Raw genomic sequence first — 27,992 nt, forward strand, 5'->3', positions numbered from 1 at the left:
CTTTTTTGCTCTACAGCTCTGCCAGTTCTTGTTCACACAAATTAATGTTTATTATATACCAATTTACTTATGTATTTTAAGTGATTATACATTTAAGAAATTCATTTGAAAATGTCTAATTTCTAAATGTTGATTTGCACTACCGTTCAGTTGCACTAAAGTCATTGTGACTTTTCTGGACCAACATTTCTGACTCCTGTTTTATTTGATTTTACTGTCATGTCTCTGATTGTTATTGCAAACTGCAGTTCATTCACAAAAATAAATGTTTGATTAAAAACGAATTGTAAATAACGTGCCATTTTGACACTATGCATATATTTGTACATCAGTATTGTTGACCTCTTATTGTAATAACTACATACCTACTTCTTTAGCCAAATCACAAAATACAATACATTTGGGAGGAAATGTGAGAAAATTGTTAACAAGAGAAAGTGCTTGTAAAAGATTAGTTAAAAATACACACATCGGATCACCCATTACCTTATATTTTGTGAAAGAGCTTTAATTTTGATATAACGTGTTCTATCAAAATAGTTAATTTTATGTGGAGAGTGCTGATAATAGAATCGAATTATTTGATCAAATAGATTTGATTTAACAAATGTATTTAAGTTCACGGAGATATTGTTTGTACAAAGAATATATATATATACCGTTAACACACCGTTTTCAAAATGGCAATTATAATGACTATAACACGAATGCACAGTTTGCTTTTATCTGAGAAGATCATGTTTCACATGATCATACTGTCAAGTAGCTGATGGTGAGTCCTGATGGTGAGTTGAAGTAGTCTTTGTATAGTTGATGCTGTTAGAAATCGAGCTGCTACTAGTAATATCCATGTTTTGTTAAAAGCAAGCATATGACTTGTTATTGACTAGCGTGTGGCTTTCTTCTTCTGTGTGACAAGTGAGTGTCAGAACAGAAGCATAAAGTTTCGCTGCGCCCCCTTGTGTACCGGCATAAATCTGTTTTGTATTAAGCGCCATCTAACGTCCAGGGGTGAATTTGCACTTCACTCGGCTCAGCGCCAGTAAAAATCGTCTGGGTGTGAAAGCAAAAAAACGTCACGTTAAACGCCGACGATAAACGCGCACGAAAAACGTCCCGGTGTGTCAAGACCTTTATAGTAGAAACACAACAAGGGACACGCGTGATAAACTTATCAATGTTTGTTTACAGCCGCCGCCAATGCCATTACCTCACGTGTTGATCATGAAAGCAGTAAATGTGTGCTCATGCGAGTGATCCTGTGTTTAATAAACTTGCTGTGTGGAGATATTCGCTTAGACGCAACTAAATAAGAATTGCACTGTTTGCAATCGCGTATTTTATAAGAATACCAAAAAGCGCGTCGAGTTTCCTGACTGTTTGTGTATGTGCATTCGGGTCGGTAAAATGTTTGACGGAAGGACGAAGAAAACACTAGCGTCTGGAGATACTGACACACATACGCAAGTAAATAAGGATCTAGTTGTCATGTTTGATGTACTCGGATGAAACAACTCAGCATAAGGAATGGAGAGACTGGATTGTGGATTGCGTATCCATTGACTGCAGGAGGCACGAGTCATGCATATGGATGTTTCTGCTCGTACACTTCAATGGCGCGGGGGTGTGGCGATCTCATCTCATTACAGATAATGAGGTAACAGGAGAAAGACGGTACCTCTCCTTCTTCTCATACAGTTTACACCGAATGACAATATCTGTTTTCTGTCTTTAAGGAAAATTGTTAATTATTGCCTTGTTTGAGGTTGTAACAATAGGACAGATCTAGAAAAACATTTGGAATACTATCGTATTTCAAAAGTTATTTAATACCAGGGAAAGGATTGCAAGAAATTATCAGAGGATCGGCGCTTGTGGCTGGCAAAGCTCAGAAAAAATAGTATTGTATTAGAAATATGATTGAAGTAAATAAAGTATAAAACAAGTATGCTTCTACTTGTTGTGTTTTATTTAAAGAGTATTTAATATGTACTTTTTAAAAGTATGTTTAGTGTATGCACAAAATGTACTTAAACACAACTAAAATTTGCGCTGCCATGGTTTTTGTGTTTAAGTGCTTAGAACAAGTTTTTCTCGAAATACAAGTCCTTCCCTATATGCCTTTGCATCTTAGACGTGTTTTCTGTTTTCTGTTTCTAAATTCACTTAAAGTATCCAAAGCGCACAATACTCCATTGTACTCCGTTCAGTTCTTTACACCGAGTGCCTCCACAATGGCCGCGCATCCGGGTTACCGCCCAGAACGTGATGTCGGTGAAAACCCTCTATGACAAGTATTCGTTAAGTTACAGTTAATTTTTCTGACACGTTTCTGAAAGGACTTCACTGAGGGAGAGAGAACAAAACGCGCATCATGTTTATTTAATTACTTTTGCGAAAAGCGTAACATTCTGTTTTATTGGGAGTGGACAGAAAAAAACTAGACACTTTAACGTTTTAAATGATGTATAAATCATATCTGTATGTCCAAAATCAGCAGAGCAATCTAAGTCTCTTTGCGGAGTGATTGAAAAATAAAGAGTTTGCGGCGCCCGCGCCACAGTCGATCCCAGAGTGTTAAGATTTTAGGTTCATGTTACATGAAAAGTTTTTGTACATTTCCGTAAAATATATGTCAAATTTATTTATCATTAGTAATATGTGTTGCTAAGGACATTATTTGGAAAACTTTAAAGCCGATTTTCTCAATATTTTGAATTTTTTTGCATCCTCGGATTCTAGCCTTTCAATATTGTCCATTCCTAACAAACTATTCTTTCTATTGACCTTTATGAATGGTTTTGTGGTCAAACATGTGTAGCGGTCAATGGGGCAGTACTGTTTAAAAAGTTCCTAATATGTACTTTTAGTTAGTTACAGATATATATTTGGTACCAATATCTCTGAGGTACTAAATGAACTCTGAACTTTCAAACACTCTGGCCTGTTTTCCTGCTAGTCTTCAATTGAACGTGTCTTACTGTAAACATGTTTTTCAATAAAATATTTTGACCTTTTGATAAATGCCCTCCTTTAAGTTATAAATAACCTGAATACTGCAAATTTTCCTCCTTACAGCTGCCAATGACCCACCCTTCACTTTGAGCTTCCACAAATGTCCTCTTTCTCGTGTGAAAAGTCCTGTTTGTCTATTTTCTCCTTTTGCTAAATTCCTTGTCCAGTTGGGGTCAGGTCTCAGCATCGCTTCCTGTGTATTAACATTCCTGTGGTCTGAAATGTTTAATTGCAAGGATTCATACATTGATTTTGGCCAATGATTTTGCTCCATTCCATAACACTGCTTGTCCAAAGAGCCACTCTTAAACAAAAACAAAAAAAACTATTTTCCAAAACATTGCAATGTTGACATTTGAAATCGCCTAAACAACCCAATAGAACCTAGACGTATAGAATCTGGACGTTCTTTTGATAGTCCCGCCCCACACATACACAACTAAGGAAACAATGTTGGTTAGAAGACACGCCCCTTACTGCTGACTGGCTACAAGTGTGTATTGGTAGTCAGCCCGTCTCCCTTTTCCAAAGCGTTTTTCAGAAATTGTGCACTCTGCGTGTAATATGTCTACATTTTAAATGCATATATTTGAAGGGCGGGAAAGGAAGAGTCAGTAACTGTGTTTGAAGGTTATGTAAGTGCAAGACTATATGGGGGGGGTGTTTGGTCCACTGCCAGCGCCACACAGTCGGGTGGTTGAGAAGTGTACGGAGCCGACGCGTTAATCAGCTATATACCTACAAACTAACGTTTCCCATCACTTATAAGTTTAACTTCATATGTTTTAAAACGGGACTATTTGGACATATAAACACGAACATATTTCGTTTTATGAGAACAGAAGCAGATAAACGAACAAGAAAACATTTTTATGCATTCATGCAGAGGTGAGGCAGAGCTGAAAGTAACAAATTACATTTACTCACATTGCTGTAATTGAGTTTTTTTTTGTTTGTGTGTGTACTTTTACTTTTTTGAGTAGTTTTAAAATCTGTACTTTTACTTAAGTATGTTTTGTTTAAAGTATTGTAGGCTACTTCGCTACTTTTTTTTACTGAGTAAAAAAATAAAATAAAAAAGCAAGGTGATAAGAAGCGCCACAAATGATTGATTGATGGGCAGGGGAACACGCAAAAAGAGCCATGGAGAGGGACGAGACAGGTGCGGGCTAATGCAGACCCTCAATTCAATTCTTATGAAATAAACCCCTGGCCATTGACGCGAAGCAATTGTTTCATTCAGGTAGGATTCATGCTCTTGAATACGGAATTGCCGACCGGGTTTTTACCGCTAATTTGCATGACGCGTTTTTAATACATGCACATTATCCTTCGAGGTCTAGCAGCTTCGCGTCAAGTCAAACAACTTAAGAACGTCATCGGGAATGCCCAGGTCATAAAGGGCGATTTATGGTCGTGCGTAGGTGCTACGCCGTAGCTACGGCGCAATCCGTAGCCTGTGCGTAGTAGAGATGCGCGGATGGGCTATTATTTCATCCGCAACCGCATCACAAAACTCATCATCCGTCCGCCATCCATCCGCACCAACGTTTCTGACCAGTTTTCAAAACCGCACCCGCCCGCCATCCGCTGACTGGGCTATGTGATGACAGCCGCGAGACTAGAAAGCTCTAGAATATCAGCAGTGAACTCAGTCTCCGATCGGCGCACACGGGACAAAAATAAATAAATAAATCAGTAATGCCTAAATTAAACGCACAAATTACATAGTCTGCACTGGTGTCATCCTGATTTACCACTTTGTAAAACTTATTCCAGGCAAACCTTTTCTGCCCTTCTATTTCCTTTGTTTTTAATTCTCATTTTTTGAGGCGTTGATAAGAGCTATGTCAAAATGCGTCCTCATTTCTCTGCGCTGTTAATGATAGAACGAATGGATTCTTAACATGCCGAGGCTATCCCAAACAATTAAAACCTTTATTAAATAAAAGTGTATTAGAAAACTTTTTCTTGTCACTGTTTTAGTATTATAAGTTATGTTTTGTGTTAATATTATTCTGTTTATGTTGCGTATATTTGCAACATAAGGTTGATTATTTGATATACTGTTGAATAGTTTAATCTACATCAATGTGTCATATTTTCTAAAATAAATTAATATTTTTGATTACATATTTATTTTAATAAGTCAGAAATGTCTCCGCTGTTTTCTGCTGACAGGCGCGGTGGGGGCTACTGGGGGCGCGTGCAACAGGTGACGCAAATTATGGGTCCTCAGAAGGCTAGACCGTCTCATTTCAGTTCTCTTTGAGAACTTCTGAGGCTGCCACCCTGAAAGACAGAGTGCTCACCTTTTAAGGTTGCATGCTTAGAAGGACACAGCTAACAAGCAGTCGATCCGCCACCCGCCCGAATCTAATTAAAATATTATTTTTCGTCACGTCATCCGCCCGATCCGCGGTTTATCCGCGGAGTCCGCGGCTGTAACCGCCAACCGCGCATCTCTAGTGCGTAGCTCTGCGTAGCCTGACGCGCACCTCACAAAATTCCTAACAGCGTGTCGGCTCTACGCGGACCGCAAGCTCTTTGATTGGTCCACCAGAACCCCTCCCGTCAGGTAAAAAAACTGCGTCATAGGTATTTCCGGTTGAGACGGTGAAAACAAAGATGAGCCAAGTTGATTTGAGTGATTTTTTGAGTGATTTAACTCAAACTGCAACATAAGTCGCTGTTTATTTACTTCCATCATTGCTGGTCTTTTCAAATTATACACAAAAAGTTGCTATTTCTTCTTCTTTGTGGGTTAACTTGCTTAGCTTCTTCTTCTCTGACAACTTCTGCTGCTACTGTGGTTACACGCGTGATTACTGCCAACCAGCGGTTTCGCGTTTGTTTGCACGTCGACGCGGACGGCGACGCTCAAGTATAAATGAAAACCGACGCGGAACCTACGCCTAGCTGCTACGCCGTAGGATCTACGCACGACTATAAATCGCCCTTAAGACATTGCAGAGAGGGAGAGAGAGAGAGAGAGAGAGAGAGAGAGAGAGAGAGAGAGAGAGAGAGATTGAAAGACATCAGGTACACAGGTCTGGGAATACAATAAACGTGTAAAGGATAAAAGTATATGGCACTCATCTCATTATATGCTCATTTAAACTAGGTATATAGTTTAATAAAATAATGTATGTTACCAGCAATACATCAATTACAACCTTACTATAGTGATTGTATTTACTAGCTGCTGACCTCATATTATTTTTGCTTCAAAAGTGCATAACTCACCAGTAAAAATCATTAAAAAATTCCATAAATGTTTCTTAGTTATAAAAAAGCTTTTTATTTTATTAACTTTTTGTTATTGCACTTTAATTGTAAAGATGATCCTACAATTAAAAACAACTAGTTTGAGATTTATATTTCCTTGTCCTTTTTGAACTACAGTAGAAACCTAAAAAAAAAACTTTTACTTAAGTAAAATATTATTAAAGTAACTTTAGTTTTACTTAAGTAGAATATTTTATTACTCTTTGCACCTCTGCATTCATGTGTATTGAAATTAAATTTGCGTCCGTTCATAGAGAAAGATAAACGTTTTCTCTCTGTACACATTTCCTTTGCAAGTACAATTTTGCCTTTACCCTTCAAAATTTGTTCTTGAAAAATGTTATGTTTATTGTCCCCCCCAACATTTAGATGAAATTTTCGCCCCTGGTTGGCTGTACAATAAAGACATTTGTAAGTAAATGTTGTTGCTGTATTTACGCAATGCTCTAGTTGAGCTACCGGAAACCCAGGGTTTAACTACATTTCAGAAACCACACACTTAACCACTGCTAGATAAAACACACATTTGTGTAGTTGGGTTTTTGACTGAAACCCTGTTAGTTACTGGAAATTGCTCATATGGGACGCACATGAATATCCCAGTGCAAACATTGAGAAATACAGTATCTAAACTGTTTGAAAGAAGTTTTTGTTAACAAAAATGAAAACCGTTAAAACATCTGCCTGTACTTCATCTATATTAGGTGGGTGAAATTTTGCACATAGAAAATAAACGAATGACTTGAATAATTCCCAATGAAAATTATGTAACTTGCCATCATCTAACAAACTTCAACCCTACCCTGTTCAAACAGAACTAATATTTAGGACCATTTGGAAAAATGTGTTAACAGCTTCAGATATTTTTAGCAATGATTTCCTTTTTATGTAAGTCATTTCCTTAAAATAAAAAAACGGAGTAAAGCAAAAGATATTATTGGGGTTGCATGCCAGGACGCGCAGACTAAAAAGCTGACAACATTGACACTGACTCTATGTTTGGAGAATGGAGGCTAGAAATCAATAGTGAAGATTTCACATGATCATCCAAACACTACAGCTGCCACTATAAGCACAGACAAGATGTCTGGCCAATGACCTGGGTGGAGCCCTTGGTGGAAATAAATCTCATTCGACTTTAGTGATTTGAACGAAAACATTACACATTGCATCATCATTACAACACTGAAAGCCACACCACATAGCAAAACACTTGCTAATGCATGTTACATAAATAGGTTACAAAACATCAGGTTGTTTACAAAAAAATGTTTTTGCTGAAGTGTGGTAAGCCAAGTGCGTAGGATCAAAATTACAGGGCAGTAAAACGTGACTCTGAAGAAAAAAACATTTTCTGTTAAGGTTTGCTATGATTTCATTTGGGGTGTGTTAGGATTTAACAAAACAACATTAATTATGGACAGCATTACAAACAGAATTGCAAACAGAAACATGAGTTTTAAAGATGATTTCCAAAATGCATTGGCCAGGCAAACAAATTGGCGAACCATAAACTCCTGCTTTAGTCAATGTTGCTACAGTACGTGTTATTATGCACAAATGTGATCGTATGAGAATCTATGTCTAGATTTACTTAAGTTTCAAAACACACTGAAATCTATAATATCAACGTTCACAGGACTAATGCGTTTATTATTTATGTATTAACAGCTTTACAGACAAACAAATTTGTATGTATTCCTATTCATAAATATTAAAAACACGGGCACTGGTGTTTCTTACTTATATTAATGACATGTTTTAGTCAGATTTTTAATTTTAATTTATTTAATACAGTTTATTACTTAATGAAATGTTTGTGATATTCAGAGAATTACACAATATTAACCAAGACTACACTTTAAAACCTTAAAATGAATCATCATTTTGTAATATTTAGTTTGTTTGCCATGACACATTTTCTCCTATACTGTCTCTTTCTATGCAGTGATAATTACACCAAAACACAACATAAATTCACAAAAAAAAAAATATTTGATTAATTTGCTGCAATCCACATCTTTAAAATGCATATGATTGCAAGGAACGGATCGAAATTCAGCCCTTTATTCAGCAATCTTCATCAGATTTGCGATCAGATTTGCGACATTTCCCTCTTTCAGTCGCTGTATGTTTGAAATTTGAAATGCTCGCCTTGACAGAGAGAAGCTGGATTAATGTTCTTGTGGATTAATAACTTTAACATTCCTTTGTACTTCATACTCCAGAGAGGACCACGGTTGCAGCACATCGTCATTTTAATTACTTTTAGTATTGCTTTTGAAATTTCATAATAAATAAGTTATTGTGATTACAATTGTCTGTCTGTTATACTTTTTATTTCTAACAGTACAACTGTTTAGGGTAAGTTTAGGTCTAGAACTGTATCAGCGGCTTAAAATTCTTTAAAATGCTACAGTATATTGTTACTAAAGTCGAGTTGCATGATATAAAACGAATACATTACGTATTAAAAAGTGTTTGGGTTAAGGCTAAAGTTATTTTCAGCAGTTGGTACATTTGAATTTACAAGAATGGCTGTCTGTTTGGGTCCTGTAAACGATAGAAACTATATCAAAGAAAACTTTATAATGGTTAACAAGCTTGGTGATACTTTATCACTGTTGGGAAATGCAGATAAAACCAAATTGGTTCAGAAAAGTAGATTGATGTAAACTATCAGTGCATGCACATATTGTATTCTGCATCAGGCACTATTAATAAGACAGTATAAGTCTTAATAATTCAACAAAAGAGAGTCATTACAGTCATAAATGTCAACCCACACAGAAAAGACATCCACTCGGTTTTATTATAATAACAAGAACAATTCAAAATTTGCAGAGATGCAGCACTAACTGCTGTAAATCTTTGTACCTTTTATAAGCTCGACTGCAGAGAGTGATATTGTGAAAGTATGCTGTGGGTCTTAATCACCATTTTTTATGGCATTACATTGGCAAAAAGCTCCTTAGTTGTGGTGCATTTTACAGCTTTCCTTAAAATAGTTGAGCCATGTGGTCAGACTGTCTGTGAATGTGATAGCCACACATTTTTATTTGACTGAACAATGTCGTTTGAATAATGCATCAGCAGTTGCGCTTAAATAAATTAAAAAATATATATATTGCACGTAGTCCATGTAATAATTATGATATTGTAAAAAAGCATTCATATTAATAAAGCAATAAGCCGCAAGAAGCAGTGGGTTACCAGTGCATATTATAACAGCTAAGGGGCGTTATTAGGCATGACGCGAAGGAAACCTTATTTATTCAGCTTTAAACTTTTGACACTTATGACTTTTAAATTTTTTTTAAAAAAGTGTATAACTTGCGGAGTGTAAAATAAGACAACTTTTATCAATTTATTCCAATGTTTGTAGGTAGATGACTCTTTTTTTATTTATTGTAAAAATTTATTGTAGAATTTTAAATTCTATTGAAAAGCGTAAGTAGTTGAGGAAATGAAATAAGTTTCAAGTAAGTTTCCATATGTCTATAACACAGAAAACCAACCCCTGCTGTGAACCAAGAAAGAAAACAATACATAAGTTGGCCTTAAATTTACACCTAATTAAAATACTTTTAAAAGTAGACTGACCTTTGGTCCCATGAAGCCAGGTGATCCTTCACTGCCAGGGATTCCAGATTCCCCCTGAAGGAACATAACAGTATTTTAGGTGCCATTGGAGAGACTTTTGGAGTTTAAATGTCATTGATGAGAGGAGGAAGTTAAGCAGCTATTTAATTGGTCTAATGAGCTAATTGAAGGGTTAGGATTTAACTAGCACTACCCTCGGTCATGCATACACACCACTTGACACCTGATACAAAGGGTCATGGGAAATAATAGCAGTAATTATGTTGAACATTTCCAAAATTAACACAACGGTGTGACAAATACACTGGTCATGTTGAAATATTAAAGCTCTTCAATTGCTATGTTTACATGCACATCAATCTGACTGAATTTAATCTATCCAAGCTTGCGAAAAATACAGTTTACATGCACCCTAAACATTGCAATCTGATTAAAATGTTCATTTACATGTATATATCATTCGAATGTCTGCGCAAGCGCAGCCAGGGTTGCCAGATTTGCGTATCAAAACCATCCAAATGGACATTTAAAACTAGCCCAAAAGCATCCCAATGACTATTCACAGTCAAAACCAATAACTAATCAACGAAATCCTTTCACCTGTAATCCGCAGAAAAAGACTATTGGTGGAAACAGTTAAAAAACAGAGGACTTGGCAACCTCACACAGCATTTTTTCATTGAGTTCATGCTTTTTCTCTGGATAAAAATCTAACCTGAGTTCGAGAAAGTTGTTCTTAAGAAGTTTTCAGATAAAGGTAATTAAACAAAATTTTATTGCTTCATGTAGCCTAATGTTTTAAAAGTACACATAAACGCTGCAGAATGTACAGCGTGTGACCCCATTACCTTAATAATGCGTGTTGCTATTGCGTGTTTCTGTGACGTAAATCATGTGATACGTAAATGTGAAGTAAATATAAGACGTAAACTTGAGAACAATTGTTCTGCATGTGCACAATGTTTTTGTATCTGATTGAGAAAAAATACTACAATTCACGTGTTTACCTGTGTACTTTTCTCCTGCTGCTCGGATCATAGATCGGACTAAACCACCTCTTTTCAATCATATTGATTAAGATGTTTACGTGAAGGCTTTTTAATACGATTGAGCCATCAATACGATTACAAACGGATTATTTGGTTGCATGTAAACGTAGCTTGTGACACCTTTCTCGTGTAGGTAACTTAGTGAATCTATGAAAGCTATTAAAGAACCTGTAGTCTAGTCTAGTCACGTGTCTGGGCTGCGGTAACAAGGGCACACAATTTTTGGCACATAATATTTACTCTTACCATTGGACCAAGCTCTCCGGGAGATCCTTGTTCACCTTTCTTCCCGTCCTCTCCCTATTTAACCACACAAATTAAAGAGCTGTTAATCACCATGAAAACTGTGTCATAATGCACTGCAAGAGTTCATATTAGTACCTCAGAGGTACATATTGGCAGTGTTGGGTAAATGTATTTTTAAAATTAATGCATTATTAAGTTACTTCCCAAAAAAGTAACTAATTGCGTTACTTAGTTACTTCTCATGGAAAGTAACACTTACGTTACTTTTGTGTTACTTTTGCGTTACTTTTTCTTACTTGGCTGAGGCTTGATCTCTTTCAAGCCTTGTAGGTGTTTTTTATGACTGAGAAGTTCTGCATTCAGAAATTGCATATTTCCATCGCAAAAATGTCAAGTTCTGGCCTGCTATCTCCAATTCTGACTCGAACTGTTCATGCTCAGGCGCGCACGCATTAAGTGCGTAATTCTAAGTGACTATATTCAGTTTAATTCAGTACTTTATTATAATTTTTTTAAATCAAGTTAATTAAACTGAAAAGTAACTTGCATTACTTTAAAAAAAAAAAGTAACTCAAATATTAGTGTGTACATTTATAAGTTACTTTAGTCGTTACTTTAGAAAAGTAATTTTTTATTATTATTATTACGTAATGCATGTTACTTGTAATGTGTTACCCCCAACACTGCATATTTGTATCAAATGTAACATATCATGGAACATACTGTATTATTTTTTTTTTAAGGGTACTGCCCTAGACTTAATATTTTATAAGGTGATTTTGGTTCTCAAATTTATCTTGATTTAATAATTTTCATAGCCTAGAAATCTAGACGCACCCTAGCGGCCGCAAAATATATTTGCTGCCAGGGTTTAGTCTAGGCACTCACAATACACTTAACCGGTCCAAAAACCAAAATTTGGTCAGGCCAATCACATCGTGTGTAGCGTCTGTGGGGCGGGCTTAACATGATGACGACAGAGCTGCAACGGTTCCTACTTGAAAACAGAGAATGGCTGCTGCTGCTGGCGAACAGCTATCTTTTGAAGCGGCTTTGGCCGCGACTCTGGAGGACTTAGACTTATGTTTTTGTTTGAGAGAAGAGCAAATAAACCCTAATGAAGTCCTTTTTAAGCAAGAAAGATGTGTTTGGAGTTTTGCCGACTGGTTACGGTAACTACGTCACCTTCTTCGTTGCTCTGATCCGTCATAGTGCTATCCTATTGCGTGCAGAGGCATTTTGAGGGACAACCTTATATCCCGCCCCTTGCATTGAGCCGTTTGTGTGAAGAGTTGCCAGACCTTACATCTTGATGTAGGTCTGGCTAACCAGGCTATAATTTTCAAAAAAATTTACTGAAATCTATTTTACAGCAAACAACTCTTAACCTACTAAACTAAAAAAATTTCTGCTCTGAAATTTCCATAAAAATTATTTTGGGGTAATATACAGTAACATGTTCATTTTATTTTATGCATTGTTTTTACCTTTTTTCCTTATTATACACAAAATCAACATTATATTGTTTAAGTCCCTCCACTTGCTATCTGTATATTTCTCTTACATCCATGCATTTTAATACATTGCTATTTTTCTTCTGTTATCTTTTTCTATGCATGTCCAACCAACATCTGGTACAGTGACCATGCATAAAAGGAACGATTGACACATTCAGGCCTGGCAAAGGGATTGGAAATTGGTTCCAATTATTTAAAGTCTTACCATAGGTCCTGGCATGCCATGTTTCCCTGGCAACCCTTGTCTTCCACATTCACCCTGGATAAATAAAATAGACTGAATATGATTTTCAATATTGGAAAAGACAAGCTCATTGAATTACATCCAGGAAGCAGTAATTACAGTAGGATGCTGAAAACACTGATCTCCACCAGTGTGGCAAGAAGCTCTATTTCTGCCAAACAAATGTTTCATCTAAATTTGAGAATGAGCAAACAGCATCTGCTCCATTCAAAAAAAGAATCACTTTGTAAGAATGGGAGTCAATTTATTTATCCTGATACAAGACTTACTCTCAAACCTTTCAGTCCGCGTTCACCCAGTAGCCCTGGTGGACCTTTGTCACCCTGTGATAAAAAGAAAGCAGACCATACAGAGCTTTGCTCATGTAAAGATACAACAATATTGTTAAACAGCATTATAATGGAAGAACATATTACCTTCTGTCCAAGTTTGCCCTGCTCTCCAGGCTTTCCTATTTTCCCGTGGAGTCCCTTTATTGAGAAGATGTATAAACTTCAGAACCTAATCACAGATCAGCTAAGGTTGTAAACAATCTAAACGCAATTACATCATTGCAAAGTTTTCCATCTTCACAGACCCAATTTTCCTACTGTACAGTATGCAAAGCCATGAAATATCCTGAATATATGGGGTTTACTCACAGTCTTACCATCTTGACCCGGATACCCTTCCTGTCCCTTCTCACCATCAGAACCCTGTCGAGAAGCCATCAGACTTTCATTGTAAATCACCCCAGTTCACCTAGCCTGATCTCACAACAACTTCTATATATTTTATGAGTAGGCTAATTTGTATGAATTCGTACGAAGTTAATTACGTACAATTATCATAAAAAATAATAACGAAACTACATCCCTAACCCCAACGTCACAGGGACAAAGGCAGGTATTAGCCACTTCGTAAAATACGCTCAAATTGTCATGAGATAGGGATGGTTCACCCCAGATTAGACATTAGCCAATATTTTACTTAACCTCAAGCCTTCATTGGTGGATCTGACTTTCTTCTTTTAGCCAAACACAAACGAGTTATATTAAAGAACCAATGAGTGTCTTATACATACTGACTTGATGTCAACAATTTTATGAGTTTACAATCAAATGTTTCGTATCAATTGCTAACTCAAAATATTAATAATTTTCTTTACAAACATACCGTTTCACTGAAAAGAATACATATTGACCCACGAGAGTCATTAGATGGATTACTTACTTGATAATTAATGGGCTTTAAACAAGCGGCCATTATTCAGTTCCATTACAAAGTTATATTACGAAGTCATATACACCTAGGATGGCTTAAGTAAAATATAGGCTATTTTTAATCTGTGTTTACAACTAAACAAGATTTTAGTGATGCAGAACTTGATTGACCATTTGTCCTGGAGGTCCGGCTGGACCAGGTGGTCCTGTTTGCCCGTGAATGCAGTCAGGTTTTTGGGGGATCTTACAATTCGAAGGGCACTGCAGAGGTAAACAAACTACTGTTATGTGAACCTTATTGACATGACTGTTGACCCATGACAATAATATAAAATATCTAACTCACCTTTTCATCATCCTGTAAAACAGTAAAAAAAGGATAGGAGAGAAACATTTAGATTCCAAAGACAAAAACAAGTGTTTATGTGCAAAAGTTTTATATGCAATACAGGTATTTTTAGCTATAGTTCAAGAGAATATATTCCCCATTCATTTTCTTCATCGACATACCAGTTTTTCAGTGAATACCCACTTCTAGTCTAAGTAGATGTTAACTACAAAAAAATTCAACTAAAAATTATATATAAAAGCATATATCATGACTTAACAACATTATTCATTGTAACTCAGTCTGTAAGTTTATGACTAAACCCGACTCCACCTGATCTTGTAAAATTTTGAGAAAAGCATACTGTATCAATTTACTTTACTTAATTGATTTAATTGATTATAGTAAAGAAAGTATTGGATCAAAAGCACTCATAACATGACCAGTCTACTTCAATCAGATCGCCTACCACAGAGTAGATCTCACATGCTGTCTCTCTCTCACTTTGCTGTGGATCACAATAAAGTCTCAGTTTCTGGATTTCTATCTGCAAGGAATTGGAAAGAAAAAAATCTAAACATATAGCTCATAAATTCAGCCCATCCTCACCCCATGGCGTCAATATTTGACGCCACTTGACCATGCGTCAATATGTTACGCGGAGGGTATACCCTTCGCGTCATTTTTTGACGAACTGGGGACTTCAATACTATTGAGTCCGTTGCATTCTCTTTCCTATTTTCGTACCATTTTCTTACCATTTTCGCGTCGGTTTAGGGTTAGATTTACATAATGACATCCCTACCCAAACCTATCCCCAATGTCAGGCGACAACTGTTTAATTTCGCGTACCTAATAGTATTGAAGTCCCCAGTTCGTCAAAAAATGACGCGAAGGGTATACCCTCCGCGTAACATATTGACGCATGGTCAAGTGGCGTCAAATATTGACGCACTGGGATGAGGATGTGTTGCATAAATTGCAATAAAAAGAGATCTTAATACTTATTTGGCATATTGTAGTCAAGACCACCTAAACCAAGTCATGACCAAGACCAAGACAGGCCGAGACAGAGACAAGACCAAGACATTTTACCGAGTCAAGAATAAGACCAGTGCAAGTCACTGCATTAAAACACTTATGATAAAATGTGGAATATGCATATGATTAGGCACTTCTTGTGCGTGCGCGTGTGTGGATGTGTGTTTGGCATTGCAGATATGTGGGAATTTATCTTTGTCTATAAGCAAATTAAAATTGAACAAACACTAAAGAGCTGAAATCAACTTAACCATTTAATCTGAACTGTCTTTCAATGGCTTGCCATCCACTTAACACAATGCAGGTGTTTTTAGTAATAAAATTAGAAAAACTGTCATTGGGAGAAACTTAAACAATGCTTAAACAATGCCAACATCATATGCCAAACATGAATAAACTGCATAAAATTAATGATAAAAAATACATGTGATGTGCCACTGCAAAAAATGATTTTCAAGAAAAACAATTCTTAGTATCTTTGTCTTGTTTTCAGTAAAAATATAAAAAAAAAATCTTAAATTCAGATGCTTTTCCTTGATGAGCAAAACACCCAAGAAAATAAGTCTAGTTTTTAAAATATCAAATTTAAGTGATTTTATTAATAAAACAGGCAAAAATATCTGCCAATGAGTTAAGCAAAAAAATCTTGAACTTTTTTCTTAAACACTAAATTCAGGAAACATTCAAGGAGTTTTTGCTTGTTTTATGCACAAATTAACTAAATTTGATATTTTTGCTTTAAAAACTAGACTTATTTTCTTGGGTCGTTTTGTTCATCAAGAAAAAGCATCTTAATTTAAGAATTTAAAGATATTTTTACTGAAAACAAGACAAAAATAGTAAGAATTTTTGCAGTGTGCCATCAGTTGTGGTCTTGAGTCTCTTGACCGGTCTTGAAATAAAATTCCGAGTCCTCTTTGTCTGAGACCGAGACTGAGTAAAAATGCGGTCGATTCCAAGACGAGACCAGAACTTTAAAAAGAGGTCTTGAGACCCGTCTTGAGACCGAGACCAGTCTCGAGAACTACAACACTAGCATATTGTGAATGTGATATTCCCAGTATCATATTGTAAATGTGATATTCCCAGTATCATATTGTAAATGTGATATTCCCATTATCATATTGTAAATGTGATATTCCCAGTATCATATTGTAAATGTGATATACCCAGGATCATATTGTAAATGTGATATTCCCACTATCATATTGTGAATGTGATATTTGCAATATCTTAGAAGAATAGCAAGACACGACTGCAATAGATCAGTGTAGGATTATAAAAATAACCATACAAGATGATTTTGATTATTGATGCTGTAGTTAATTTGGCATATAGAGATTATTATGTGGTTAGTTAGCGATCTGGTAAATGCCACTTACAGAAAGTGTAGCATTAGACGCAAAGTGTTTGGAAATCTGGGTCTTCCCATTGATGTAGATGGGCACAACAGGTTCCAGATCTTTGCCCTCAATCTGCTGGTCATCCAGGAAAAAGGTGACATTTTGGGGTCTAACCAGAACCTTCAACTGGTGCCAGCTTCCATCAAAAAGTTTCTGTAAGATTTCAGATAATGAGAATTTAGTACATGGTGCTACAGTATGATAAATGAGTTGTTGAACCTTAACTCTATTCCTCGACATTGACGAGTTAATTTGTCAATTAAGAGAAACGCTTCCCTGCCAATGGTGAGTATTTCTGACAAGCTGCAATACTGTTATTATCTTCATAACTTAAACAACCCAGAAATAACGCCTCATCAAAGAGATCTGATTCAGAGCACTCCTCAAAACATACACGGAGTTCTTAACCTTCATGTGCAGAATAATATTTTAATATTTAATAAGTAATATTTTAAACTATCCCTTTAAGAGTTGGATAATGTCCATCAATAAACTTTAATGAGACTCAATTATGCGAGAAACAACCCACAACAACACACTTGATTTTGGCATTATGAAAGTAAGAAAACATGAAAGTGATAAAGATGACCATTGCTGCAACATCAAAAGATGAAAAAACTCTTTTTATCACAAATATAGACAGAAGTAATGAGCTAATTTTTACATTCAGTCCTCCACACAGTCTGGTCTCTGTAAGGAGCCTTGTTACGGTAATGTACTGTGAAAGTTTTACAAACCTCAATGCCTCTATCAAAAGTAATGATCTGTTGGCCATTAAGCGTGCTGGTGGTTGTGAAGCTGACAGATTTGTCATTTCCACTTAGTGTGACAGCAGCTTGAACCTGTCCATCTTTAGACAGCACCCTCCACACATCAAACTTTTCTGTGTTTGAGGGTCCTCTCAACCTCAAAGTTGCCACAAACACATAGGCTGGTGGAAGGCCTTCTGGAAAGATTTCCCTTTAAAACAATTTGCAAACCTCCATTAAATGGATTGATACACAATATGGTATTACACATTTGGGATTATGGGATTTATAGAGAAATCATTGGCTTAAAATACATTAAACACTTTTTATACACATTTTACTGACTGTCAAATAGCCAGTAATTACATATTAAATGGGTCTGCCTTAAAAATCATTCAAATGAACAAATCAGCATTCATAAAACCGACCTTGTGTTTTCGGTAACATCAATGTCTTCGTCTAGCAGATAGGCTGTCTCGGACACTAATGAGCCCTGTATCTTCTTAGCCTTCTCATGGATCTTCATTCCCAACATCAGCTCAAAGCCTTTTACATCGCGGGAAGCCACATGAATACGTGTGGGACATACAGATTCTGGGTCAGGAGACAACGTCAATTATCAAGATGATCGTGGTACCACACAGAAACGGTGTCTCATTCATTTTCTAAATCTTGCCTCACATCTAATTGAATCAATATGTTATGTGACGGTGCATAACCATGCTAACTTTCATAAAGAATGATTAAAAGCATATCTCAAAGCAAAAAGCCCCCCATTGTGCCGAATATGATTTAGATTAAAAAACTACGTCTGGCAAAATTGAAAATGTTGCCATTATTCGTGTTATTTCAATTTCTTTATCAGTAAAATGCTATGTTATTTTTTTACATAGCACTGGGTCAAAAAGGGACGAGCCCAGACCCTTGGATAGTAATTTTACCTATGTCGGATTGCCTAAACCAAAGTGGACTTTGGTTTTTCTGCATTTATTTATCGGTTTAGCAAAACCCTATTTGCTCTCAATTTAATCTTATTGTTGTCTAGGAGAAATAATCAAGATATTAAAGAAATGTCATCTGTGATTTTTTTTTATATGAAGAAACCACATTTCTGCTGGTGCAGTGTGTAATTTTTAAAAGGATCCCTTGACAGAAATGCAAAATAATATACAAAACTATATATTTAGGGGTGTATAAAGACCTTTTTATAATGAACCGTTATGTTTTTATTTCCATAGAATGAGATGTTTTTATCTACATACACTGAGTGTCCCCTTACGTGCAAGTCGCCATTTTGTTCGGCCATGTTTCTACAGAAAATTACACACTGCACCTTTAACACTTCCAAAAGTATTGTAGCTGTATTGTGGTTGGCAGTAGTCATATCACATCTGTTTCCTTCTAACCATCCCCACTACTTCTCCCAGCCATGACCTCATGCCGCTGGTTTGGCCCACGAGCTCTGTGGTTTTTCTTGTCACTGGGCATGAATGGAGTGCGGTAGTTTGGTGGATTCCCTGTACTTTTATGCTCTTGGTCGGCCAGGAGAGTGAACATAACAGCAAAAGGGGCAGGTCGCACGCATGCACGCATGTTTAATGGGGCATGCAGATCTTACCCTCGCACAGCTTTTGCTTCATGGCGTCATGAATGCGGTCGATGTTGGCGTAGCCCTCCGCATAAAGCAAGTACTCATCTGTAGGCTTGTTGGCAATGGTCACAAGCTCTGACTTGACGATCTCCGTTCCCACACCCACCGCAAAAAGTTTGATCCCTTGCTCCCTCGCCTCCATGCTGGAGGCAGTAACATTATCCTGTGACTTTCCATCAGTCACGACCACAGCAATGCGATTCTTCACGCCACTCCGCTGTGAGGATGCAAAGACGTGGTCCACGGCAAACTTGATGGCACGGCCTGTCTGCGTGTTTCCACCCAAGTAGCTGATGTTCTGGATGGCTTCAATAAGATCAGGAGTGGTCTTGTGAACTCCAAGTGGGATCTCCAATCTCGGGGTGTCACTGTACTGTACTAAACCCACCTGTGAGTAGTGTGGACTCACGTCGAAGCCACTTGTGACATTGACCAACCAGCGCTTGGCAGTTTCGAAGTCATCTCCAACGCTCCAGGAGCCATCAATGATGTAGACCAGGTCATTAACTGCTGTGCTACAGCCTATGGAATGAGAAAAAAATACTAAATTCTGCACAAAAGGACAGTTTAACTTTGTTACGCTTTATTTTGATGGTGCCCTTCAAAAATTATTGTTACGTGGTCTGTATTAAGCCTCTACCCCATAGAAGCATCAGTCTTTATGGATTGATGATTGGTTCTTTTAACTGAAAGGCGGGACTTCCTTCACCAGACCGGACATGCATTGTCTCCGATTTGATTGTGTCAAAATACCCACACTTGCACTCTTTGCACTTGACCACTTGACTACTTACATGACGTATTTCCTGTATTTGACCCAAGTGTTCTAGTGGGCGTGAAGATCCCAAGCGTGCATGCAGAATTGTTCACCCGGTGGGACACACTTAGCAAGTGTAAAAATGTCAATCCAGGTAGTGGCACCAATTTGCACCAAAACGTATTCGTTTTTATTTAGGTTACCTAAAATATATATTTTTAAGTTTTTATTTAAATAAAATGAACACATAAACATATAAATAAATAAATAAATGAACATTTAAATATTATTATCTACACGTATCTGAAACTTTCAGAAGCAGAATTCTTTGCACCTTTACAAAATCTTCATTTTGTGCATGCAGCTTTATTAAAGTTTATTATTCAGTACTCCCTGAATAAAGGACACCATTAATGTTGTTTTAATTTGATAAAAGCAGTTGCAGTTTACAAAACACATTACAATGGTTGCACCAATAAAATGTGGAACACTTTCCATTTTACTACCAAAGTATGTCAAATCCAATTATTAACTTACAATTAAAAGTTTCCACGACATCCAGAACATGATGCATGCAAGTTACGCTTAGCCTTGAATAGAGGGTATGCACATGACAGCATTAGCATGTAGCGTGAAATCTGCAAAAACGCGTCTAAAATGAGGGAAGTTGTTGTCTGATCTACTGTGCAAACAGATTTAACAAGAATTTGTAACTATCGTTGGTAGTATTAGGCAAGACAAACATATATGTTGGCAAAAGAGATGTCTGGTCAAATGCTAAGATCCCCGGACTAATGGTTGTTTGGCAAGTTGTTAGGGTCGCTGTAAAGGCCAACCAAATTAAATTTAAAATAATAATTGTCAGTTATACTACCGCTTTCTATTAAATCCAGGCACAATGTTTTGCCGCTCAACAGTGCGAACTCCGGCATGGTCACGTGGAAAACTGACATTGGATTGTCATCTGATCAAAGAGGTTTATAGATGTTTGTAAAAACCCGAGGGTAAGTGATGACAGAATTTTTTTATTTTTGGGTGAACTATCCCTTTAACAACAGAACAAAGTGTCAAATGGTGCATCAAAGAAACTCCTGTAATCGAACACAAGAAACATACAAGAAATAGCCCATACCAGCTCGAATATCATCATCATCTCCCCCTTGTGAATAGGTGAGAAAGAGCAGTGCTGTAAAAGGCCTCAAAATCCACAACATTTTGAACTTCGGTTTTAGTCCTTTCCTCGAAGTGTCAATCTTTAGAGCCCTGAGAAAAGAAAAAGATTAAAATATGTTTGTTTTGAATGCATAGCCTCATTGCAGTTTGTAATTATTTGAAATGGCTGAGAATCAGTTTGCTTACATGATTACTGAAAGATGGCGTTTTCATTTGATTATAGCTGTAATGTTATACAATCACTTAAGCTAATCAGATCAGTACACACATTTGTACACAGGGTGTTAAGTTGGCTCCTCCGAAACAAAATCAAGTAATTACATCTGGGATTGAACATCTAGTATAATGTAAAATAACCACTGCTAAGTATTGCATGAGTAAATAACCACAAGTGAGGCTCTTGACGCATATTCTCAAATTAAACCTACTGTGGTACAAACTGGATAACAGTATCTAACCAACAAAAATATTGATGATTTTTTTAGATATCTATCATCAAATAATCACAAAGGTAGGCCTTACAATTGGTCATTGTTATGGACTTGATACAAAACCATTAAATACAATAACTGTAAGTACAGCTGGAGTATGAAACCTATAGTCCAATATAAGTCCAATATAAAGTGTGCTTTTTGACTTGGACTAGTAAGCAACCACCTAATAACCACCCAGAAAAAAACTAACAACTGCATATCAATGCCCAACCAACAACCACAACACGCTAGCATCATGAAGACTGAACCCTGCACGTTTTCTGTGCTTACTTATATTTAACTTACAACTCTCCCCAAACTTTTACATTCCCAGATGGTTGTTTACGTTTATGTCAACCAGACGTGGCCTACATAATATGCATTTAAATTGCATAATAAAACACTTAACATGTGTTTAGATATTGTGCTAGCGTTTCATTGGCAGAGCAACAAACTCTCTTTAAGTTCACAGACTACAACTATTGCCCATTTTATTCAACCTTTAAAGTCTCCTCGGTCAGAGGGCCGTTTTGCACAGTAACGTACAACATGTGGTCTTATTTTCTCACTTTGGTGATGTCTACGAGCTTTCATTTACCGTTAAAAGCTGCCCAGCTGAACCACAAGCTGCAGCCAAACAAAAAAGCCAAAGAACACAGCATGGAAATAAACATGGCATGCTACCATTTACTGGTAGGGGTTTGTCAATGTAGTAAACAGCCACAGGTCTGTTGTGTACAGTATGTATTGTGCTGTACAAAAGTCTTATGCCAATGCCACCATTAGATTTTGTTTTTGCAATGGTTTAGTGACCATATATAATTATTTCTCAGTCTCTTTGTTAGAATACAAATAGAAAATACATGAAATTTGAATGCAGTAAAATACAGAACAGAATTAAAGGCTAAAGTCTGAGTGCCCAGTTGCATGAAAGTCCTTAAGCTAAGAAATCCCTTAAATATAAGGTTAAGGGTACCCTTAATAAAAAATGGGTTGCAAGAAAAACCCTTAAGGGAACGTCTCGGTTACGGATGTAACCCTCGTTCCCTGAAGGAGGGAACGGAGACGTCACGTCGTGACCGACGAATTGGGAACTCGCTTAGAGAGACCAATCTGCTTCGTATACTACTAAAACGCCAATGAACTTGGCATTGAGATATTTGCATAATGCTGGCGCCGCCCCGCCAGGTGCGTATATAAGCAGCAGGTGCAAATAGGGAAATTAGCTTCTTTTCGCTGAGAAAGCCGGAAAGTTTGACCGGCCGTAACAGCAGGTGGCAGCACCTGTGGCGACGGGACGTGACGTCTCCGTTCCCTCCTTCAGGGAACGAGGGTTACATCCGTAACCGAGACGTTCCCTTTCAGTCGGTCACTACGACGTCACGTCGTGACCGACGAATTGGGAATCCCTACCAAAACGCCACTAGGGGCTGACCTCTTCCAGTGTCTGCGTAAAGCCCTCCGGTTCCACTTAAGGAGGAGGAGATAGGTTTTAAGGCAGAAGGCCGGGCACTAGATGTTCCATAACCCCACAGTAGTGCCAGCGACTGGGAAGCGCCCTATCTGAGCGGTATAGGAACGCTGCGGAAGCCACCACCCGTCTTAAGGGCTAATGGTGGGCGAAAGTCAACCGTAGTTGAGGAATAAAGACAGCCGTGGCTGTGTAAGCAAAGCAGTGCTCTGCTAAGGGAAACGTGGGCTGGTAGGATTAACCCCACGGAAAAATACTCACAAAGGAACCCGGTGGGACACAATGTGGAGCCCGAGCCAGACACGTAGGTTCGCGAGGATACAGCTAGTGAAAGGCTGACAGCCAATGCTCCGCAACAAAGGCTGCCAAGGCAGCGGAGGAAGAACAATTCAAACCATTACGCATTTTTGTTCTGAAGGCCTTCCATACTGACACAGTTATGAAGCATCAGTTGGAGGCTGCAAGCCGACCTGCGAGACTGTTCTCCGTGCTCCCCCTGGTGAGGAAAGAACACGAGAGGATACAGGCTCGATACGAACACTGTAAAATCTAGTGAACGTATTAGCTGTCGCCCAACCAGCAGCTCTACAGATGTCTGTTAGCGAGGAACCACGAGCTAAAGCCCAAGATGAGGCAACACTCCGTGTGGAGTGCGCTCTCAAATTAAAGGGGCAAGGAATACCCTGAAGATTATAAGCCAGGGCGATAGTATCAACTATCCAATGAGACATCCTCTGCTTAGTGACAGCTTTCCCTTTCTGCTGGCCACCATAACAAACAAAGAGCTGGTCTGAGGTCCTGAGGCTTTGCGTGCGAACCACGTAGAGTCGCAGTGCGCGTACGGGGCACAACAAAGCCAAGGTTGGGTCTGCGTCCTCCGGGGGCAGCGCTTGCAAGCTCACCACCTTATCTCTGAAGGGAGTGGTGGGAACTTTGGGCACGTAGCCTGGTCTGGGTCTCAGTGAGACAGCAGGACCAAACTAAAGCACGAATCGTCAACAGAGAATGCATGTAAATCCCCTACTCTCTTCATGGAGGCCAATGCTATCAGGGTCAGAGTTTTCATTGATAAAAAACATCAGACTCGTAGACTGCAAAGGCTCAAAAGGGAGACCTGAAGGCTTCAGCACCATGGACAGGTCTCAGGCGGAAAGAGGGAGGGCGCGAGGGGTTTAGCCTACGAGCACCTCTTAAAATGTAATAATTAAATCATGCTGGCCAACTGATCTGCCGTTGATAAGTGAGTGATAAGCAGAAATAGCGGCGATATCAACTTTAATGGCGGAGGGACAGCCTACCATCTAACCTATGTTAAAGATATAAAAGCACAATGTTAATGGGCATTCTCTGGGGTCCTCGCGTTTGCGAAGAGCACCGGGTGACGAAAAAGGTTTCATTAAGCGCGTAAGCCCGTCTTGTGGACGGTGCTCGAACCGCGTCGATGGTGTTATATACCGCTTGCGATAAATCACCTAAACCTTGCGCGCGCTCAACGACCATACATGGAAATCCCACAGGTCGGGGCGCGGGTGCCATAATGTGCCCCTTCCTTGAGAAAGAAAGTCTTTCCTCAGGGGAAATCGTCAGGGAGGGGCTGTCGCGAGGAGCATTAACTCTGAAAACCCATTCCTGGTAGTCCAGTACGGGCGACTAATAAAAAGGCTCTCCTCGTCCTGCCTGACTTTGCACAGTGTCTGCGCAATAAAGCTCACTGGAAGGAATGCGTATTTACGCACCCCCCGCGGCCAGCTGTGTGCCAACGCATCCACGCCGAGGCTGCCCTCGGTTAGTGAATAAAATAGGCGACAGTGGGTATTGTCCGGCGACGCAAACATATCCATCTACGCACAACCGAACTTCTTCCCAATTAGCTGGACTGTCTGGAGGTGGAGTCGCCATTCGCCGGGGGCGCAGCTCGGGAAGCGCGTCTGCCGCTGTATTGAGCGAACCCGGGATGTAAATGGCACAAAGGGACCTCAGATGCTTCTGACTCCAAAGGAGGAGATGACGAGCGAGATGCGACAGGTGACGAGAGCGCAAAACCGCCTTAACGGTAAATAACGCAACAGTCGCAATGTTATTGGTGTCGGCTAATACATCCTTCCCTCGCATCTCCATAGCGGAGCGTACAAGTCCCAGATATACAGCGCACCGCTCGCGGCAGTTGTGGTGCTATGCACACCCCTGAGACTGCAAGCCCGTCATACGTGGCTGATCATCCCGTGCTGAGGGCATTGCAATATACAGAATGCCAGGAGACCCCTCAGGGGCATATCTTCTATCGGAAATGCCGGGTCTACCACGGGGAAAAATTGAAATGACACGCAGGTGCAATGTTTACACGGTGTATGTCGGTGTGCCACGCTCTCCTCGAGACTCGATCGTAAGCCAACGCTGAAGCGGTCTCATATGAAGCAGCTCGGGCGGCGTCACAGCCGCAGCATGCTGTCATATGTCCAGGAGCTTCTGAAATTGTTTCAGAGGGACCGCGTACTTCCCTCGAATTAAACCGAGGCAAGTCAGAACTGACTGGTTGCGCGCTCTTGCTAAACACGCCAATTAGTCGATCGAGTCTTATTTCCATACTGAGAAAAAGGATCCTCTGCACGGGGCAAAGTTGCTCTTTCCCAGTCGACCTGAAGACTTAAACGAGCGAGATGCCGAAGCATTAACTCTCTGTGTTCGCGCACGTCTGCCAAGAACGGGCTATTATAAGTCGACGTAGAAAAAAGCAGAATGCGAACAACGCTCTCTCTCTGACATTTTAATGCCGTGACTAGCACATGGAGACACGGAGAGAGAGAGACAGCTCGAATGGTGTACTTAGTATTAATATGCCCACCCCACGACGCAGAGCGAAAAACGGTCTAAAGCGAGGGGAGATGGACACATAAAGTACACGTCTTACAGGTCTAAGGCTGCAAACCGATCTGAATATTGAAATACGAGCCTCGGCGTTATCATCCAAAAAGAACATCTTCGTAGAGCCGGGGCGTAAATCAAATCGATCGTAACCCGCCGCGTATTTTGGGTACTATGAGATAAGGCTGGAAAAACCCTATCATCATCATCATCTCGGTAAGAGGGACCGGCTCGAACATCCTTCGCCAACAGGATATCGACTTTTGCACGCAGTACATGTGCATCGGACGCTTTCACCACAGTGAAACGAAAGCCCGAATTTTGGGGTGTGCCGGATTCGTAACCGAGGCGGATCGTGCGTAAAACCCAACGAAACGGGCTGGGAACTGAAGCCAAGCACCCAGGCACCGTACGAGGAGAAATAACGACACTACCGAAGTACCCGCGGTGGGGCAGCGAAGCGAGACAGGTGGGACTGCCGGTGCATCTGCTGTGACAGCATAAACATCTACAGTATGTGTGTGTGACACTGACCTGAGCCCGCTGAGGGTAACGGTCGTCTGGTCTCCTCTACGGAGAGCGCAGACTCCGATGAGGGTGCTGGTGGTCCGGTCTCCTCAGCGGAGAGCTCGGACTCCTCAGGTCACCCGCTGGCGATAGAGGAGAGGTAGGGGAGCTGGTGTGTACCCGCTCACGGCTCTCTCGATCCTCCGGAGACCTAGAGAGGGAAGAGGAATGCACTCTTATGTGTGGTTAAGTGGGTACCGGCCGAACAGCCGGTGGAACATATGCAAACCAAGGATTTTCCACCCGACCCTCTATCGGGGGAAGGAGCTCCATCTCCTGAAGAGTGATCCTCTGCCAATCCGGGTCGCCCTTCACTGGCCACTTAAACTCCCGAATTTCACTGGAAGCGGCTAAGCGGGCGGGGCGAGCTGCTGACGACCGGTTCCCCTGCGCTGCCGAGATGGGGTCCGAGGAGGGGAACGGAGGTGGTCGCCGCAGGACGCCGACGGCGAGAGGCAGACTGAGGAGCCGGCGTGGTGGACCAAGGGCAGCTCTCTTCCGCCGGGGCGTGACCTAGGAGATCGCCTCAGTCTGCGCAGCGGAGCTGTACGACTCTCCTGGCTCGCCGAAGAGGCCGGTCTGTGAGACAGGAGCATTCAAGTTGTTCTCGTCTGCGTCCGTCATGTCAGCCAGACACAGCCAAAGGTGGCGATCTTGAACCACTGTGGTGGACATCGCACGACTGAAGGTCGCGGCCTCCCTCGTAAATCCTTGGTGAGCCTGCAGCAACGTTATTGCGTGCAGGGCCGAAGCCGCCTCTCCGGCATGCCTGATGGGCAGCGTCCGTAACCGGACGACTGTCTACAAACACGGGAGGGAAGGGTTGGGTGGTCCCTCCAGGAACGCATCCCGCTCCACTGAAGGGGTCCCCGCCCTTAGCGGCTCCGTTGGTGAGGGAGGTGAGGGGTGAAAGCTGAACGGCCGGACGGCCGCAATAACGTCAGCTCTTCGTGCCGTCGGGAAAGAAAGGCACAGGAGGAGAGGACCGAGAGGCCCGAACAGCTCCGAAGTACCAATCATGTGGGCGGGACGGTTCGGGCGGAGAGGGGTTAACCTTTCCAACTCTACCGTCTCCGCCGCTCGAGCGGGCACGGCCGCCATCTCCGGAACGACTCTGCCTCGGAGGAAAAATGGACACCCCTCTGATGCTGCAGAAGTGACGGGACCAGAAGGAGGTCCAATGGATTCGGCAGACATCGTAGAACACGACTCTGCAGTCTCCACCGGAGCCTCAACCGGCTGAGGATGAGAAGGCCGGTAGGTGGAGGACGCATCCTCCGTCCTACTCAGCGTAGTGACGCGAAGGGCGCCCTGCGAGCGCTTGACAGCCGCACCATGGCGGCGTCAGCACTG

The 27,992-nt window shown here is 40.1% G+C and overlaps 2 protein-coding genes across 2 annotated transcripts in view; both read right to left on the reverse strand.

The window, feature by feature from the left end:
* The window catches only part of LOC135785269 (uncharacterized), a 46,187-nt gene extending 28,107 nt beyond the window's left edge, over nucleotides 1–18,080 (reverse strand). Inside the window, exons 1-12 of the mRNA XM_073813223.1 lie at nucleotides 18,052–18,080; nucleotides 17,674–17,896; nucleotides 16,916–17,089; nucleotides 14,962–15,039; nucleotides 14,511–14,522; nucleotides 14,336–14,425; nucleotides 13,604–13,657; nucleotides 13,379–13,432; nucleotides 13,232–13,285; nucleotides 12,924–12,977; nucleotides 11,202–11,255; nucleotides 9,907–9,960 (exon numbers count right to left, since the gene is read on the reverse strand). Of these exons, the coding sequence (XP_073669324.1) occupies nucleotides 9,907–9,960; nucleotides 11,202–11,255; nucleotides 12,924–12,977; nucleotides 13,232–13,285; nucleotides 13,379–13,432; nucleotides 13,604–13,657; nucleotides 14,336–14,425; nucleotides 14,511–14,522; nucleotides 14,962–15,039; nucleotides 16,916–17,089; nucleotides 17,674–17,896; nucleotides 18,052–18,080 (930 nt within the window). The remainder of the gene's footprint in view (nucleotides 1–9,906; nucleotides 9,961–11,201; nucleotides 11,256–12,923; nucleotides 12,978–13,231; nucleotides 13,286–13,378; nucleotides 13,433–13,603; nucleotides 13,658–14,335; nucleotides 14,426–14,510; nucleotides 14,523–14,961; nucleotides 15,040–16,915; nucleotides 17,090–17,673; nucleotides 17,897–18,051) is intronic.
* LOC135785266 (uncharacterized) overlaps nucleotides 1–27,992 on the reverse strand; it is a 127,272-nt gene that overhangs the window by 94,180 nt on the left and 5,100 nt on the right. The window contains exons 2-4 of the mRNA XM_073813123.1: nucleotides 21,226–21,356; nucleotides 19,304–19,858; nucleotides 18,114–18,279 (exon numbers count right to left, since the gene is read on the reverse strand). Coding sequence (XP_073669224.1) covers nucleotides 18,114–18,279; nucleotides 19,304–19,858; nucleotides 21,226–21,307 — 803 coding nt within the window. The 5' untranslated portion in view covers nucleotides 21,308–21,356. The remainder of the gene's footprint in view (nucleotides 1–18,113; nucleotides 18,280–19,303; nucleotides 19,859–21,225; nucleotides 21,357–27,992) is intronic.

The sequence above is a fragment of the Paramisgurnus dabryanus genome, chromosome 22 (assembly GCF_030506205.2).
Source record: "Paramisgurnus dabryanus chromosome 22, PD_genome_1.1, whole genome shotgun sequence".
In the NCBI taxonomy this organism is placed as follows: domain Eukaryota; kingdom Metazoa; phylum Chordata; class Actinopteri; order Cypriniformes; family Cobitidae; genus Paramisgurnus; species Paramisgurnus dabryanus.